The sequence below is a fragment of the Periophthalmus magnuspinnatus genome, chromosome 6 (genome assembly GCF_009829125.3).
Source record: "Periophthalmus magnuspinnatus isolate fPerMag1 chromosome 6, fPerMag1.2.pri, whole genome shotgun sequence".
NCBI classification, from domain to species: Eukaryota; Metazoa; Chordata; class Actinopteri; order Gobiiformes; family Gobiidae; genus Periophthalmus; species Periophthalmus magnuspinnatus.
Window position 1 is genome coordinate 14533411 of NC_047131.1, and position 13206 is coordinate 14546616.

The following is a 13206-nucleotide window of genomic DNA, read 5'->3' on the forward strand; positions in this document are numbered from 1 at the left end:
CCTATTTAACTAAAACACAGTTACAATTTTGCAGAAAATTTTACAATTTTTTTCCCCCAGTTTGGTGATTTTTTTAGGTTTATAATTTTAGTTAGAAATTCTAACATCACACGAAGAGCAAATTCTATAGCTGTTACATGTAGAGAACTCATGTAATGTACACAGAAACAATGAGCCTATCTGACAAATAAAACACATTAAAACCCCTTTATTTTGTTAAATTAATTTTGAAGTTAACTGAAAATGTATTTATTTAGCTATTTATTTATTTAGTTATTGTTTATTCATTTATTCTGGGCTTAGAAAAATGAATTGAATTGAAAATTGAATTGAAAAAGTGTATATATTATGTATAAACCAATAAATATTAGAATCAGCTCTACTTGGTACTTGGTAATTTTGACTTGCTGACAAAATAAATCTTAAAATAGTTGAATACTCAAATGAAGATTAATCATAAATCCCACCCAGTTAACCCATGTAAGTATTTTTGTCTTTTTTTTTTCACCTAAACGCACTACCTCCTCCTGCCTGTAGGCGGACAGCGCTCCCCAGGTGTTGATCCGAAGCAGTTGGCGGCGGAGCTCCAGAAGGTGTCCCAGCAGCAGGGCCCTGGGATGATGGGAGCACCAATGGGTCCTGGGGGTCTTGGAGTGCTCTCAGCTTTGGAACGCTCCGCACTCCTTCAGTCCGGCCCAGGATCAGCCGCCTCCAGTGGGGTACCCAGCCCGGGCCAGCCTGCCTCTCCTGCCATCAACAAGAAGCAGAGGCACAAGGTAAGAGTGGACTACAGGATGATTCTTGTGGACCTACCTTTGGAAAAGTTTACAGAAGAAATCTAATAGCTGTAACCACTGTGCTAAAACAACTGGCAAGCGTCCTAATATTGGATTTACCGCACACAATTGCTCCGTTTCAGATGACATCACAACATTCTATAGGCCAATAATATTTAATACAGATGGGAGCAGCTAAAATGAATACAGTTGCCCCTCGTTATATCGTGGTTCACCTTTCGCGGCCTCTCTGTTTTGTGGATTTTTTTGGTGCAATTTTACATGCTTTTTTACAGCGTATGAACGTGCATTGTGTTCTGCGTCCTGATTGGCTGAGGGACTGTAGACCATTGTCAGTCTCCTCTGTGCTGTGCCTCCTGAACAGTACAGAATGTGTTCAGCTTTACAAATTTGACAAACCTTTTCCATATTTCATTGCAAAGTAAAATGTAATCAATAGGGAAAAACTGGCTCTTGTGCCCATCTGGAAGTATGACATCATAACATTTTAGAAACAATACACACCTTTACTGCTTCTTTAGCTTAACTAGTGTGTAAAATCTTGTATCAGATTTTTTCCTATGTATTTGAGTATAATTTGTCTTGCCCCAGCACAGGTATATTGTATAAACACCTCTGCAGGCCAAAATACATCTGTTAAGTGCTGTCTGCATCTAATTAGAAAGCAATCAGTGCACTGTTAGCATGCTAGTTGTTATTATCTGGTCTCTGAAAATTGTGAAAAGTGCTTATAAACTCATTGTGGTGGATAATTAGGATGGAATGTACGTATTTAAGATAGTAATAATCAGGTACAGCCCCTTTAATTGTATTGCGTAGTTATTCCATTGCAAACCTAGAGTGTATTAAAAAAAAAAAAAAAAAAAGTGCTATTATTAGGCTCTTTGCTTGATACCTGTTAGCTCATTGACAGTGGTTCACATAAGGTACCAGCCTGGATCACGACTCACGAAGGCTGGAGCAGACATCTTTTCCCCTTTCCCTGCTGTCATTTTTCTTCCTCGCTTCCTCGTTCCATCAGACGCTTATTACATCACACAAAATGGAGGTGGAATGTCAAGGTCAAAGCGCGAGTGCAGCTTTGGATGCTCACCACTCAATGATGGACAGAAAAGGCTACGAAACACATGCTAGCCTACTGACTGCTGGTTGCCCAAATATAAATACTTGTGCTTCTTGTAAATGGTTGCAGTTAAAGGCGCTGTACCTGATTTTTACCGTCTTAAAACGTGACGCTAATTTCAGTTCAAATAAGCTGTAGCGGTCCAAAGTTATTCCTCACGTTTCTTATGCATTCTGAGCGTCGTAATTATTCACTGCGAAGAGTTTATAAGCTCTTCTCACAACTTTAAGGGACCTAAAGCTAACGACAACTAGCATGCTAACAGCGCACATCCTGATCCACAGAAAATAAAGACATTTTTTTCATGTATTTGAGCAAAATTTGTCTCGCTCCAGTACAGATTTATTGTATAAGTAGCTCTTGAGGTCAAAATAAGACCGTCGTGTGCTGTCTGCGTCTAATTAGAAAGTGTTTTATTGTATAATCAGGAAGTGTGCTGCTAGCATGCTAATTGTTGCTAACTTTACCAGCGTGGTTAAGTCCGATCTTGTCTCTGAGAGTTGTGAAAAGCGCTTAAATTAACTCATCAAGGGGAATAATGTGTATGATCATAGTGCAAGGTAAGGGAGGAATAACCTTGGGCCACTGCAAACTATTTAAATTAACTAAATGAACTTTGTCCCCTCTTTTTTAAGACAACAAAATCAGGTACAGCCCCTTTAAATCCAGACAGTACACCACTGTTTCATTTTGACCTCCTTATATCCATACTGGGCAAAATTTGCTCAAATGCATGGGATTAAACTGTCACTTAAACATAAAAAAACTGTTACATAGCACATTTATTACATCTGTGTTAACAAAACGCTACTGGATCGATTGAAATGGTTTTCTTCAAAGAAGGAGCTATTTCCATGTCGGGTTGTGTCAAATAACCAATTAACCTTCTAAAACAGTGACTTTCCCAAGCGATCACTTTTCTCACAATGTAAGATATAGGCCCATTTAGGAAAATGACTGCGCATTTTCAGAAGGACAGTATGAAAAGGGCAGTATTAAGTGGTTTTATGCTATGCGGGTTTTTGTCATTTGGACTGTTGGATTGTTGCTATGGAGTTCAACAGTGAGCAGTATTCTCATAGATGAAAAAATGATATTAAAAGTTTGAACACTTGCTCAGGCATAATTAGGTACGTGGTAACTAATGACCACAAGACCTACAATCTTGCAGAATCTTGCCTTTTAAATGTGCTTCTCTTAATAGCTGATTTTTTTTTAAAAGTCTATGGAAAAAAATTAATGGAAAATTTACTTCTGGAACCGGAGCAGACTTGGAAGTGGGCGGGACTGTGGAGCTTCATTAAAAACCTACCTGGACTTGTTTTTAGTTCATTCATGTATCTTTGAGTAATGAAGCATTCTGTAGGCCTTTCCAGCACTGAAAATTCCCACATAGTGATGCCACGCCAACAACTCCTCCCTGTCGTAAAAGTCTATGCACTGAACATTAATGTGCTGAACCTGTCTTCAATAGGATGCAGTTATTACACTTCTACGGGGTATTAATTGCTAACACATAACATCTTTATCTTGCCATGTTACCTTTTAACCTTGTTTTGAAAATGCTGCATTCACCGAAAGCAACATTTCCAAATCTTTAATTACTTTCTGTTTCAGTTTTGATGCTCCCCCTCCCTTTGCATTCCCTTCTGTGCGCCATCACAACACAATCCCACATCCTCCTTATGAAACTACTGCACATCGCATCAGGATTATGAAGCTGCTGTGTATTGTTTTGTATCATGCTTTTGTATAGAGTATATGAAAAATAGTGGTGCAGTAGCGCTTATGGCTTGTTGGCTGAGCACTGTACAAGAAGAATGGCATCAAACTCCTACCCATATAAGCAACATTTGAATAGGGCCTGGGAGAGATCAAGACGGCTAAAACATGCACTGATGACATCTAAAACCTCTTCAGGCATGTTTTTGATGAGGGAGCAATGCCATAACCATAGACTGTATATATAATAGATTAAGTTAGCCTGTTACCCGCCCCACTCCTCCATCGATTCTGGCTCCAATTCACTTTACATTGAAAAATTGTCACTCCTTTCTCTGTAACTGCAGTGAGCCTCGTCATTTTGGTCTTAAAATGTTCGTATTAACCTGCTCTACATGATTCTGATATTTTTATTTCACTATTCTGTCTATAAACCAAGATATGAACATTAACAACAGACAAATCAGGCACCTTCTTTCACCGAAGTCACTCCCGTTAGCATTAGCGGCATGATTGACAGCTTTGTTAATCACTCACTCCGTGCTAAACCAGCGGTGCAGGCGGGAAGTGGCGTTACCTTTATCAGCCTCGCTCTGGGTTGACTTTTTGGTTGCAATGATACTCACGGTCAGATTCCAAATATGGAACTCGGCTCCAAATTTGCCGCTATAACCGCTAGCATCGACGAGCTTCATTTGGCTGGAGATGAACACTTTGGGCGACGTCACACTCCCTTAGTCCACTTTTTATAGAGTCTATGGTTATAACATGGTAGCTCCAAAAAGTCCTGCTTTTTAATGAAAGTGGAGACTAGATTCAAGTTCCGCTTTTGTCACACATCTGTACATGTCCCGTCAATCATTGTTAAAATAAAAATATTTTCTTGTTGACCATAATAATCAAATAATCAAACTTAAATTAGCAGGACATCTTTGTTGTTAAAAGTAGACTAAAACTTAACTCTCAAACTTAACACTCTTGAGAAGATGTAGTTCAAAAAGCAACTCTACAATGAACTGAACTTTGCCGTTTTTGTATTATAAAATATGTCAAAAGTCATGTCACAATTTGCTTACGCATATACAGGTGCAGTAATTTCATCTCAACATGTTTTTTATTAACCTTTCTAGACTGAAGTCACCAGAACACCTCACCCCATCACGGGCGAGATCCAGGTAAAAACAAAATCCCAAATTCACTCTCCAGTCACGTCATCTCATCTGACACACTGCCCTGTCTGTCTGTCTGTCTGTCTGTCACTGTTTTGTTCTTTTAGCTCCAAATCAACTATGACAGGAACCTGGGTAACCTGATCGTCCACGTGCTCCAGGCCAGGAACCTAGCCCCCCGGGACAATGACGGCTACTCCGACCCCTTCGTCAAAGTCTACCTGCTCCCGGGACGAGGGTGAGATCCTAATGCATGTGTGTGTGTTTGTGCGCAGCAAAACAACAATAGTGACATGAGTTGAAATTATTTGAATTCAAACTATTTTATTTGAGTGGTTTTCATGAGTTGAATAAGTTTAATTTGACAACACTTACATTTTCCAATACTAAAAAAGGAAAATGCAGTGAAATTTGGACTAAATAAATATATTGTTTTTGCATTTTTTTATTTTGATCCAAAGCAAATATTTTGGATTTAAAGAATTTGAAATGTATAGGTGATCTCACTTTTTTTTTTCATTTTTTTTTTTTTATTTTTTTTAGCATTTTTAAATTTTGATCCAAAGCAAATATTTCTAATGACTTAGAAATGTATAGGTTTGTTTAGCATAAAATATTTAACTGGAAGAAGGTAACATAATATCTGTTTTAAGTCACTATTTGGCTGAATTTAAGATTGTAAAAAAAATTGGTAAATTATGAATTTAGAATTGAATTTTTTACAGCATCCACCATGTCATTGTCCTACTGCTTTGGCTGGAATGTTCCTCAGTATCGCATTAAACATATATCTACCTATAGTATTTATTCAATTATATGGGTTTTTTGTTTTTTTTTGTTTTTTATTACGGAATAAACCTTGTGAGGTCTTCTGATTGTCTCCATGGAGATAAATAAGTGGTGCATTTCAGGCAAAGCAATATCTTCCACTTGATCCTTCAGAAGGAAAGTTACATAATGCACCTTTAAACATTGGTCCTCTTTGAAACAGGAATAACAAAACTATTCAAGCTTACCTATTATGCAAAATCGACTTTTCAGAGCTTTTAACCGTGTCATAGTTGCTTCCCCTCACCGTTTACTTTGGAGTGATTCATGCACGCTTGAGCAATCTTTAATCACTTATTTTCGGCAAAATGGCATCTTGAAAATAAGCGTTTAAAGATTGCTCGAACATGCATGAATCACTCCAGATACAACTTCGGCTGAGAAAAAGCTCTGAAAAGTTCATTTTGCATAACAGATCTGCTTTAAGTTGAGTACATATCTTTAATTGCACTAAAGCCTTTCAGGTTTTACAAATGAACACTTCATTTTGACCCTAGCGACGAGTATTACATCATCATTTAGAGCTATTAGCTAAATAACTCCAGTCAAAACAACTCAAAACCCGACATTATGAATTCAAGTGGTTTTAACTCATCTGTGCTGACGTCTGCTCTGTGTGTGGCTCTCTGCTGCTGTCTGTCTCGTCTCCTCTCCTCAGCTTTTTCTGACCTCCTCTTCACTGTACCCCAGACTGACAGGACATGCTAGTGCTGCTGAAGGATGTGATACGGAACAGACCAGGGATCAAGCAAAGCGGGCGGCGTGTGGTTATGGACAGGCTGGTGACCTAGAGAGCAAGGACAAAACACAGACATGAATAGTGAAAATGTATCAGGGTGTTATAGATCCAAACTATAAAGATTAAGACGAGAAAGAATAGTTGTTTTCTCACTGGAGGCACTAGCAAACAGCAAAGGATCATGGTTTATGTAGTTCCCTAGACTTTTTTAGTTTTTTGTTGTTGTTTTTTTTTTGCATATTGATGAAATTGTATATATAAATGGACATAGCTAACCTGCTAGCCGCCACATTCCAAAAAGAAAGTGAGCAGATTCACGCTTCCGGCTCCATTGACTCTGGCTCCAATTCACTTTCAATTGAAAAACTGTCGCCCCTCTCTCCGTAACTGCTGCTGTCTCGCCTGTAATGTTGGTCTTAAAATGTTCGTATTGGTATTTTTAGTTTGCTATTTTGTCCATAAATCAAGATATGAACATTAATAATAGACAAATCAGACCTTCTTTACCCTAGCTTGCTCCTGCTAGTGTTAGCAACAGGTTTGATTGATAGTGTTGCTGTCAATCAAACCAATCAAACACCCTCACACCGGATTGGCTCTGTGGTTGCAACAGCTACAAACTCCAAGCTCCAAATAACCCCTATAACTGCTCGCCTTGATGAGCTTCATTTGACTGGAGCCGATGGCGCTGATGGTACAAGGCCACTGATAAAAACACCCAATGAGTTTTTGAGTGAGTTTTGACATTGCAGCTCCATATCAATAATATTATTACATTTAGGGTGATGTGGTGATAAAAAACAGAATCGTGAGCTCATCCTTTTGATGATATGCAATTTTGTCACATGATGAGTCAGTAATTCTCTATTTAATGCTGCTCTCTAGGCTCAAAAGCAGATATTTTGTCCTCACTCCTCCTATTGGTCAGCCTCTGTGATGCTCTGAGTGAGTGACGGGCGAATATAACCAATCATAGTGAAGAATGAGCTCTCAAGCATGAGGCGACTGAGTTTATACAGTCAATAATATCTAGATACTAAGTTAACATCGATAAAGTTAAGTCAATGTGATAAAATCCAAATCTTGTTCTCTTCAGTGAGAGCGTTAGCGTAACACCAGAGCCTTATTAGGAAATGGAAGTGTGTTTGATCATTTATTGATGCAGCGGTTAGTGATGATGAGAATAAAAACATGTAAAACAAAAAAGTTCTTCAATTTGATGTTATGCTTGACAATTTAATGTTTGTTTTATTTCATCAAGCAACACAAATCCTGCTTATACGACTAAACTTTACAAAATGGAGCTGGAAGTTAGATATTAACTCTTAAACGGCCCATATTATGCTATTTTCAGATCTATGTTATAATGTTGATCCCTCTCCAAAAACATCACGCGTTTCATTCACACATTTAACTCACAAACTCATAGCTTATTTACACAGAAAACAGTCCGCTCCACCTTGTGATGTCACGTGGTGATACAGGAACTGTTCCACTATGTTTTTACAATCCATGCACCTTCACTAGAATCATTTGTACAATCTCAGCCCTGAAAATTCCAATCTCTACCAATCAAAATGTAAAAGGAGCTGTTAACTTGAAAACTACAACTTCATGACATCACAAGGTGGAACAGAGCATTTTGAGCTTTGGAGATGTAGACAGACTAATAATAAAGGGTTACTCCAACATCTTAACTAAACAAAACACAACTCCACGTACGTTTTTGAGAAGGTAGCAACATTATAACATGGCTTAAACCCCACAAGAGTTTGCGTAATATAGGATCTTTACAATGAAGGGATAGAATGTTAGTATCAGTACCAGGCTGAAGGCAAAACTAGTCTAAATATGTCAGTCTTTCCAAACTTAGGAATGTAATTGGGGCTGGGTCATATACCGGTGTCACAATTTTCTAAAAGCCAGATCATATAATACAAAACAAGCATACATTTTTTAAAAGGCATAAAATGGTAGCGTGTGTTGACATCTCAAACATCGATTTATTTTTTGCCTTGACCCAGCTCTCTCTCTCACACATACAGTATTGTCCAAAGTAGTTTTCCTCTGGCTCTAGCTCTGCTCCTGGCCTCTGCTCTGTTAATAGCTCGCACAGGGATCGATACGCTGTTTATCGCTGCTGTAATCCTATCTGCACTTAGATAATGACCCATCAGACCTTCTCATGAGATTAGGTCCACAGTCCAGCCTGGCCTCTGCTACTGAGGGGTGGAGGAGGATCTAGCACCACATGTTGGTCTCATAGGATCATTACACCAGGTTTGTTGTTTAGGGCTAAACCAGGACAGAGAAAGGCCCGTGCGTGAATGGACACAAAGACTAGAAAAAGCGACAGTAAGTGACAGCACAAAACAAGGTATTAACTAGATCTAAACCAAAACTAAACGAGGACTAAATTTGGACTACACAAAGCCTGCATATGTTGTCTAATTATGACTTGGTTTGGTAGGATAGTGCCTGTGGTCAATATTTATCATAGGTTTACTTCAGTTAAGAGACAGTCTGTGGATAAAAAGTTGAAAATAGCAATGAGGTTTAAATCACAGTTCCTCTTCTTATATTATCAACACAGAAAATTCTACCCAAATTTCATTAGTCTAATTATAACATTGTGCAATTTAGACTAGTTTTAGCCCTTGTTTACATTATGGTTGCTAGGTAACACATATGTCATATCTGCTGACCAGGAAGTAAAACTATATACTAAACCAAGACCTGATTGAGTAGAAAATCTAGGCCAGATCCCAACCAGATCTATGTAAGAAATTAAACCAGGACTAAACAAGGTCAAAAAGAGACTAAACCAGGACTACACCAGAACTAGAACAGGACTCATTCAACGGGACTAAACTGGGCTCACACATGGACCAAACCAGGACAAGTGTGAAGGTCCTATACATTGGGAGATAAAGTTGCTGTACCTGATTTTTACTGTCTTTGCAGTGGTCCAAAGTTATTCCTCACTTACCGTGTGCATTCAGAACTTCTTAGTTATTCACTGCAATGAGTTTATAGGCACTTTTCCCAACTCTAAGAGACCAACTAACGAGCTAACACTCATTTCCTGATTAAAAGACAATAAAAATGCTTTCTAATTAGATGCAAAGTGCACAGTGGACTTATTTTGACCTCAACAGTTGCTTATACAATATATCAGTACTGGGGCATAAAATATTTTGCTCAAATACAAAGAAATGAAGAAAAATCATGTACAGGTCCTTTAACAAGGTCTCAACCTAGACTAAACCATACTAGTCCATGTTTGCATGTCTGAATATCTGACAGCTAAACCAGGACTAAACCAGACCTAAACCAGGATTAAACCAGGACTAAACCAGGACTAAACCAGACCTAAACCAGGATTAAACCAGGACTAAACCAGGACTAAACCAGACCTAAACCAGGATTAAACCAGGATTAAACCAGGACTAAACCAGGACTAAACCAGGACTAAACCAGGATTAAATCAGGACTAAACCAGGACTAAACCAGGTCTAATCAATTAGTACACCTTTTCTCCTCTTAGGCCTTATTAGCAGTACAGTGAGCATGCTCCGTTGCAACATTTTCAAAGCCTGAATTATTTATCCCCCCTTCGGCAACGTGCGATCACAGCAGCATTTTTGGACTGGTGTCAGACGCATTTCTCTAGTGCTGTAATCAGGCCTGAAAAGACTATTGATTGGCTCAGCTCTCAGTCCTTTACTCTGAGCTCCTCACGTCTACAGCAGGAACAACCAAGTAAACAAGAGAGGGCAAATCACCGCTTCAATCTGCAAAAATAAATATCACAATAATAGAAAAAAGTGGAGCAGAAATCAAGAAACGCCAGGTCCAAAAAACAAATTACAAACTGAATTTTAGGATTACTGAAACCAGTTCTAAATCAAAGACGATAAGGTATCTTCACGTTTGGTCTGGCCCTTTTTTGGGTCCAGTTCAGTCCTGATGTACACTTGTTTTAGTCCTGGTTTTGTCCTGGTTTAGTCCAGGTTTAGTTTACATGACTAAACATAGACTAAAGCATGTCCAATTTAAGTCTAAGCCTGGAATATAAATTAGTATGAAGCCGTATCCTGTCTCCACAAATTCCGATGGGCGTGATTGACAGGCGAATTAACCAATCAGAGAAAAGCATGGTCTGTTGGTGTAAAAATAAACATGGTGTTTTGCAAGTAAAACAGAAAACAAAGTAAAAAAGTGCATATTTCTTCTGAATTAGTGAGACCTTATTGCATTACAGCAGGAAGTAGAAAGAACTTGCTTGGCAGGCTAGGAATATCTCTAAACCAGATCTATCCCAGTTCTAAACCAGGTCAGTGCCAGGTCTAGACTAGGACTAAAGCAAAACTAATCCAGGAGACAATGATATGTAGTTATATGTCATGCCAGAGAAGAAACGTGATTAGCTCAGCTCTAAGTCTTTTACTTGTGGAGGTCATTGATCAAAGCAGGCCTAAACCAGGTTAAAAGCCAGGTCTACACATGGGCAAAATCAGGTCTACAGAATCTAACCAGTTCTACAGCAGATCTGCACAGAGTCTCCCCTAGGTCTAATACAGGTTAACACCAGGTCTACGCCAGTTCTAGACCAGTTCTAGACCAGTTCTAGACCAGTTCTAGACCAGTTCTACGCCGGTTTTAAACCAGTTCAAAGCCAGTTCAAAACCAGTTCAAAGCCAGTTCAAAACCAGTTCGAAGCCAGTTCGAAGCCAGTTCAAAGCCAGTTCAAAGCCAGTTTTATGCCGGTTCTAGGCCAGTTCTAGGCCAGTTCAAAGCCAGTTCTAAACCAGTTCTACGCCAGTTCTAAGCCAGTTCAAAGCCAGTTCTATCACAGTTCTATGCCGGTTCTACGCCGGTTTTATGCCGGTTCTAGGTCAGTTCTACGCCAGTTCTAAACCAGTTCTACGCCAGTTCTAAGCCAGTTCAAAACCAGTTCAAAGCCAGTTCTATCACAGTTCTATCACAGTTCTACACCAGTTCAAAGCCAGTTTTATGCCGGTTCTAGGCCAGTTCTAGGCCAGTTCAAAGCCAGTTCTAAACCAGTTCTACACCATTTCTAAGCCAGTTCAAAGCCAGTTCTGTCACAGTTCTATCCCAGTTCTACGCCAGTTCTAAGCCAGTTCTAAGCCAGTTCAAAGCCAATTCTACAACAGTTCTACACCAGTTCAAAGCAGTTCAAAGCCAGTTCAAACCCAGTTCTAAGCCAGTTCAAAGCCAGTTCTATGACAGTTCTACGCCAGTTCTAAACCAGTTCAAAGCCAGTTCTATGCCTTTTCTATGCCATTTCAAAGCCAGTTCTAAACCAGTTCAAAGCCAATTCGATGACAGTTCTACACCAGTTCTAAGGCAGTTCTACGCCAGTTCTACGCCAGTTCTACGCCAGTTCTACGCCAGTTCTAAACCAGTTCAAAGCCAGTTCAAAGCTAGTTTTAAACCAGTTCAAAGCCAGTTCTAAACTAGCTCTACGTTAGCTCTAAACCAGTTCTAAGCCACTGCTTTAGACTTCCTCTAAACCAAGGTCTACATAGGGTCTCCAGCAGGTCTAATATAGTTTTACTGGTCTACAAAATGTCTTCACCAGGTCAAAAACCAGATAGTCTTCCCATGTCAGTGGTGAATACCTGGTTCGTCTTCGCTCTCTGCCCTTGTCTCTCCTGTACGATCCTCTGCTTCTCTGACTGTTGTTTTTGTGTTTTGCTTTCTCCTGGTTGGTTTGTGGTCTCTGCCCTCCTCCTCCTCTTCTGGACTCCCTCAGACAAGTCATGGTTGTCCAGAATGCAAGGTAGCGTGGTGCTTTTGGCCTTTCCGTTGGTGTGCTTGGTTATGATTTCCATTATAAGTCTGCTCCAATGTGTTTTTTCCATTGTTTTTTGGTTCTTGTCATTTGTCGATTCGCCGCAACACTCACTTTCATACATTGAACTTTTAGAGCCACTGCAAAAAATTGTATCTGCAAAAGTTAAAATGTACAATCAACAGCAAGTGATACAGTAGTCGAATATTTATTCACTATTTGGTGGTGTATTTCTGTAGCCACAGTTTTCCAGGCAAACATGGCCGCTAATTTGTGCTATTAGCCCTTATGACTACCACACACACCATATTCATAAAGGCAAAAGAGGTGACGTGTCTTGCCAAAGGTACAACAACAGTATTCTAGTGCTATCCTTGAGTCAGAGTGATGAAAAATGTATAATGTTGCCAGAACAATTAACAATTAAACCAAAATATTGTATCTTCTGAATGGTGGAAAGTGCTCAAAATGGATCCCAAGTTCCCGTTATATGTAAAATTGAGGACTTTCAAAATATATAACATTTTGTTTTATATTTTAATCGCTATGGCAATTGGCAACCATCTAAATTTCTCATCATTCTGAAATCCACAGATAAACAGGAAGCAGAAACCCATCAATAAATTTGAACCACGAACCTTCTGGTTTCAGAAAGACAATTGACTTTTTTTTTGTTTATGCCAGATTTATCTGATAATGGATTTTTTTTCTTTCTTCTGGTAGATTTTTTTTACTTTACAGATAAAATAAAATAAATCTAGCACATAACAATATTATATTTGTACATTTGAGTCATTTTTACTTGTGCAGCTATGTTTTGCAGTGCACTGTATGAGAAAGGACATGGCATATTCCACACATGGATTTCTTTGACACCATGTTTACACTTGCATCCACGAACATCTGTTCAGTGCACATGAACCGGTGATTCAAACATCACAGTCAAAGTGGTCCAAAAATCACAGAACAATATTATGAACAGAAGTAACTGGTGTAAACTGTGTGTTTTC

The 13206-nt window shown here is 39.0% G+C and overlaps 1 protein-coding gene across 1 annotated transcript in view; it reads left to right on the forward strand.

The window, feature by feature from the left end:
* pclob (piccolo presynaptic cytomatrix protein b) overlaps positions 1-13206 on the forward strand; it is a 107506-nt gene that overhangs the window by 73193 nt on the left and 21107 nt on the right. Inside the window, exons 26-29 of the mRNA XM_055222579.1 lie at positions 538-782; positions 4773-4817; positions 4919-5049; positions 12158-12184. Of these exons, the coding sequence (XP_055078554.1) occupies positions 538-782; positions 4773-4817; positions 4919-5049; positions 12158-12184 (448 nt within the window). The remainder of the gene's footprint in view (positions 1-537; positions 783-4772; positions 4818-4918; positions 5050-12157; positions 12185-13206) is intronic.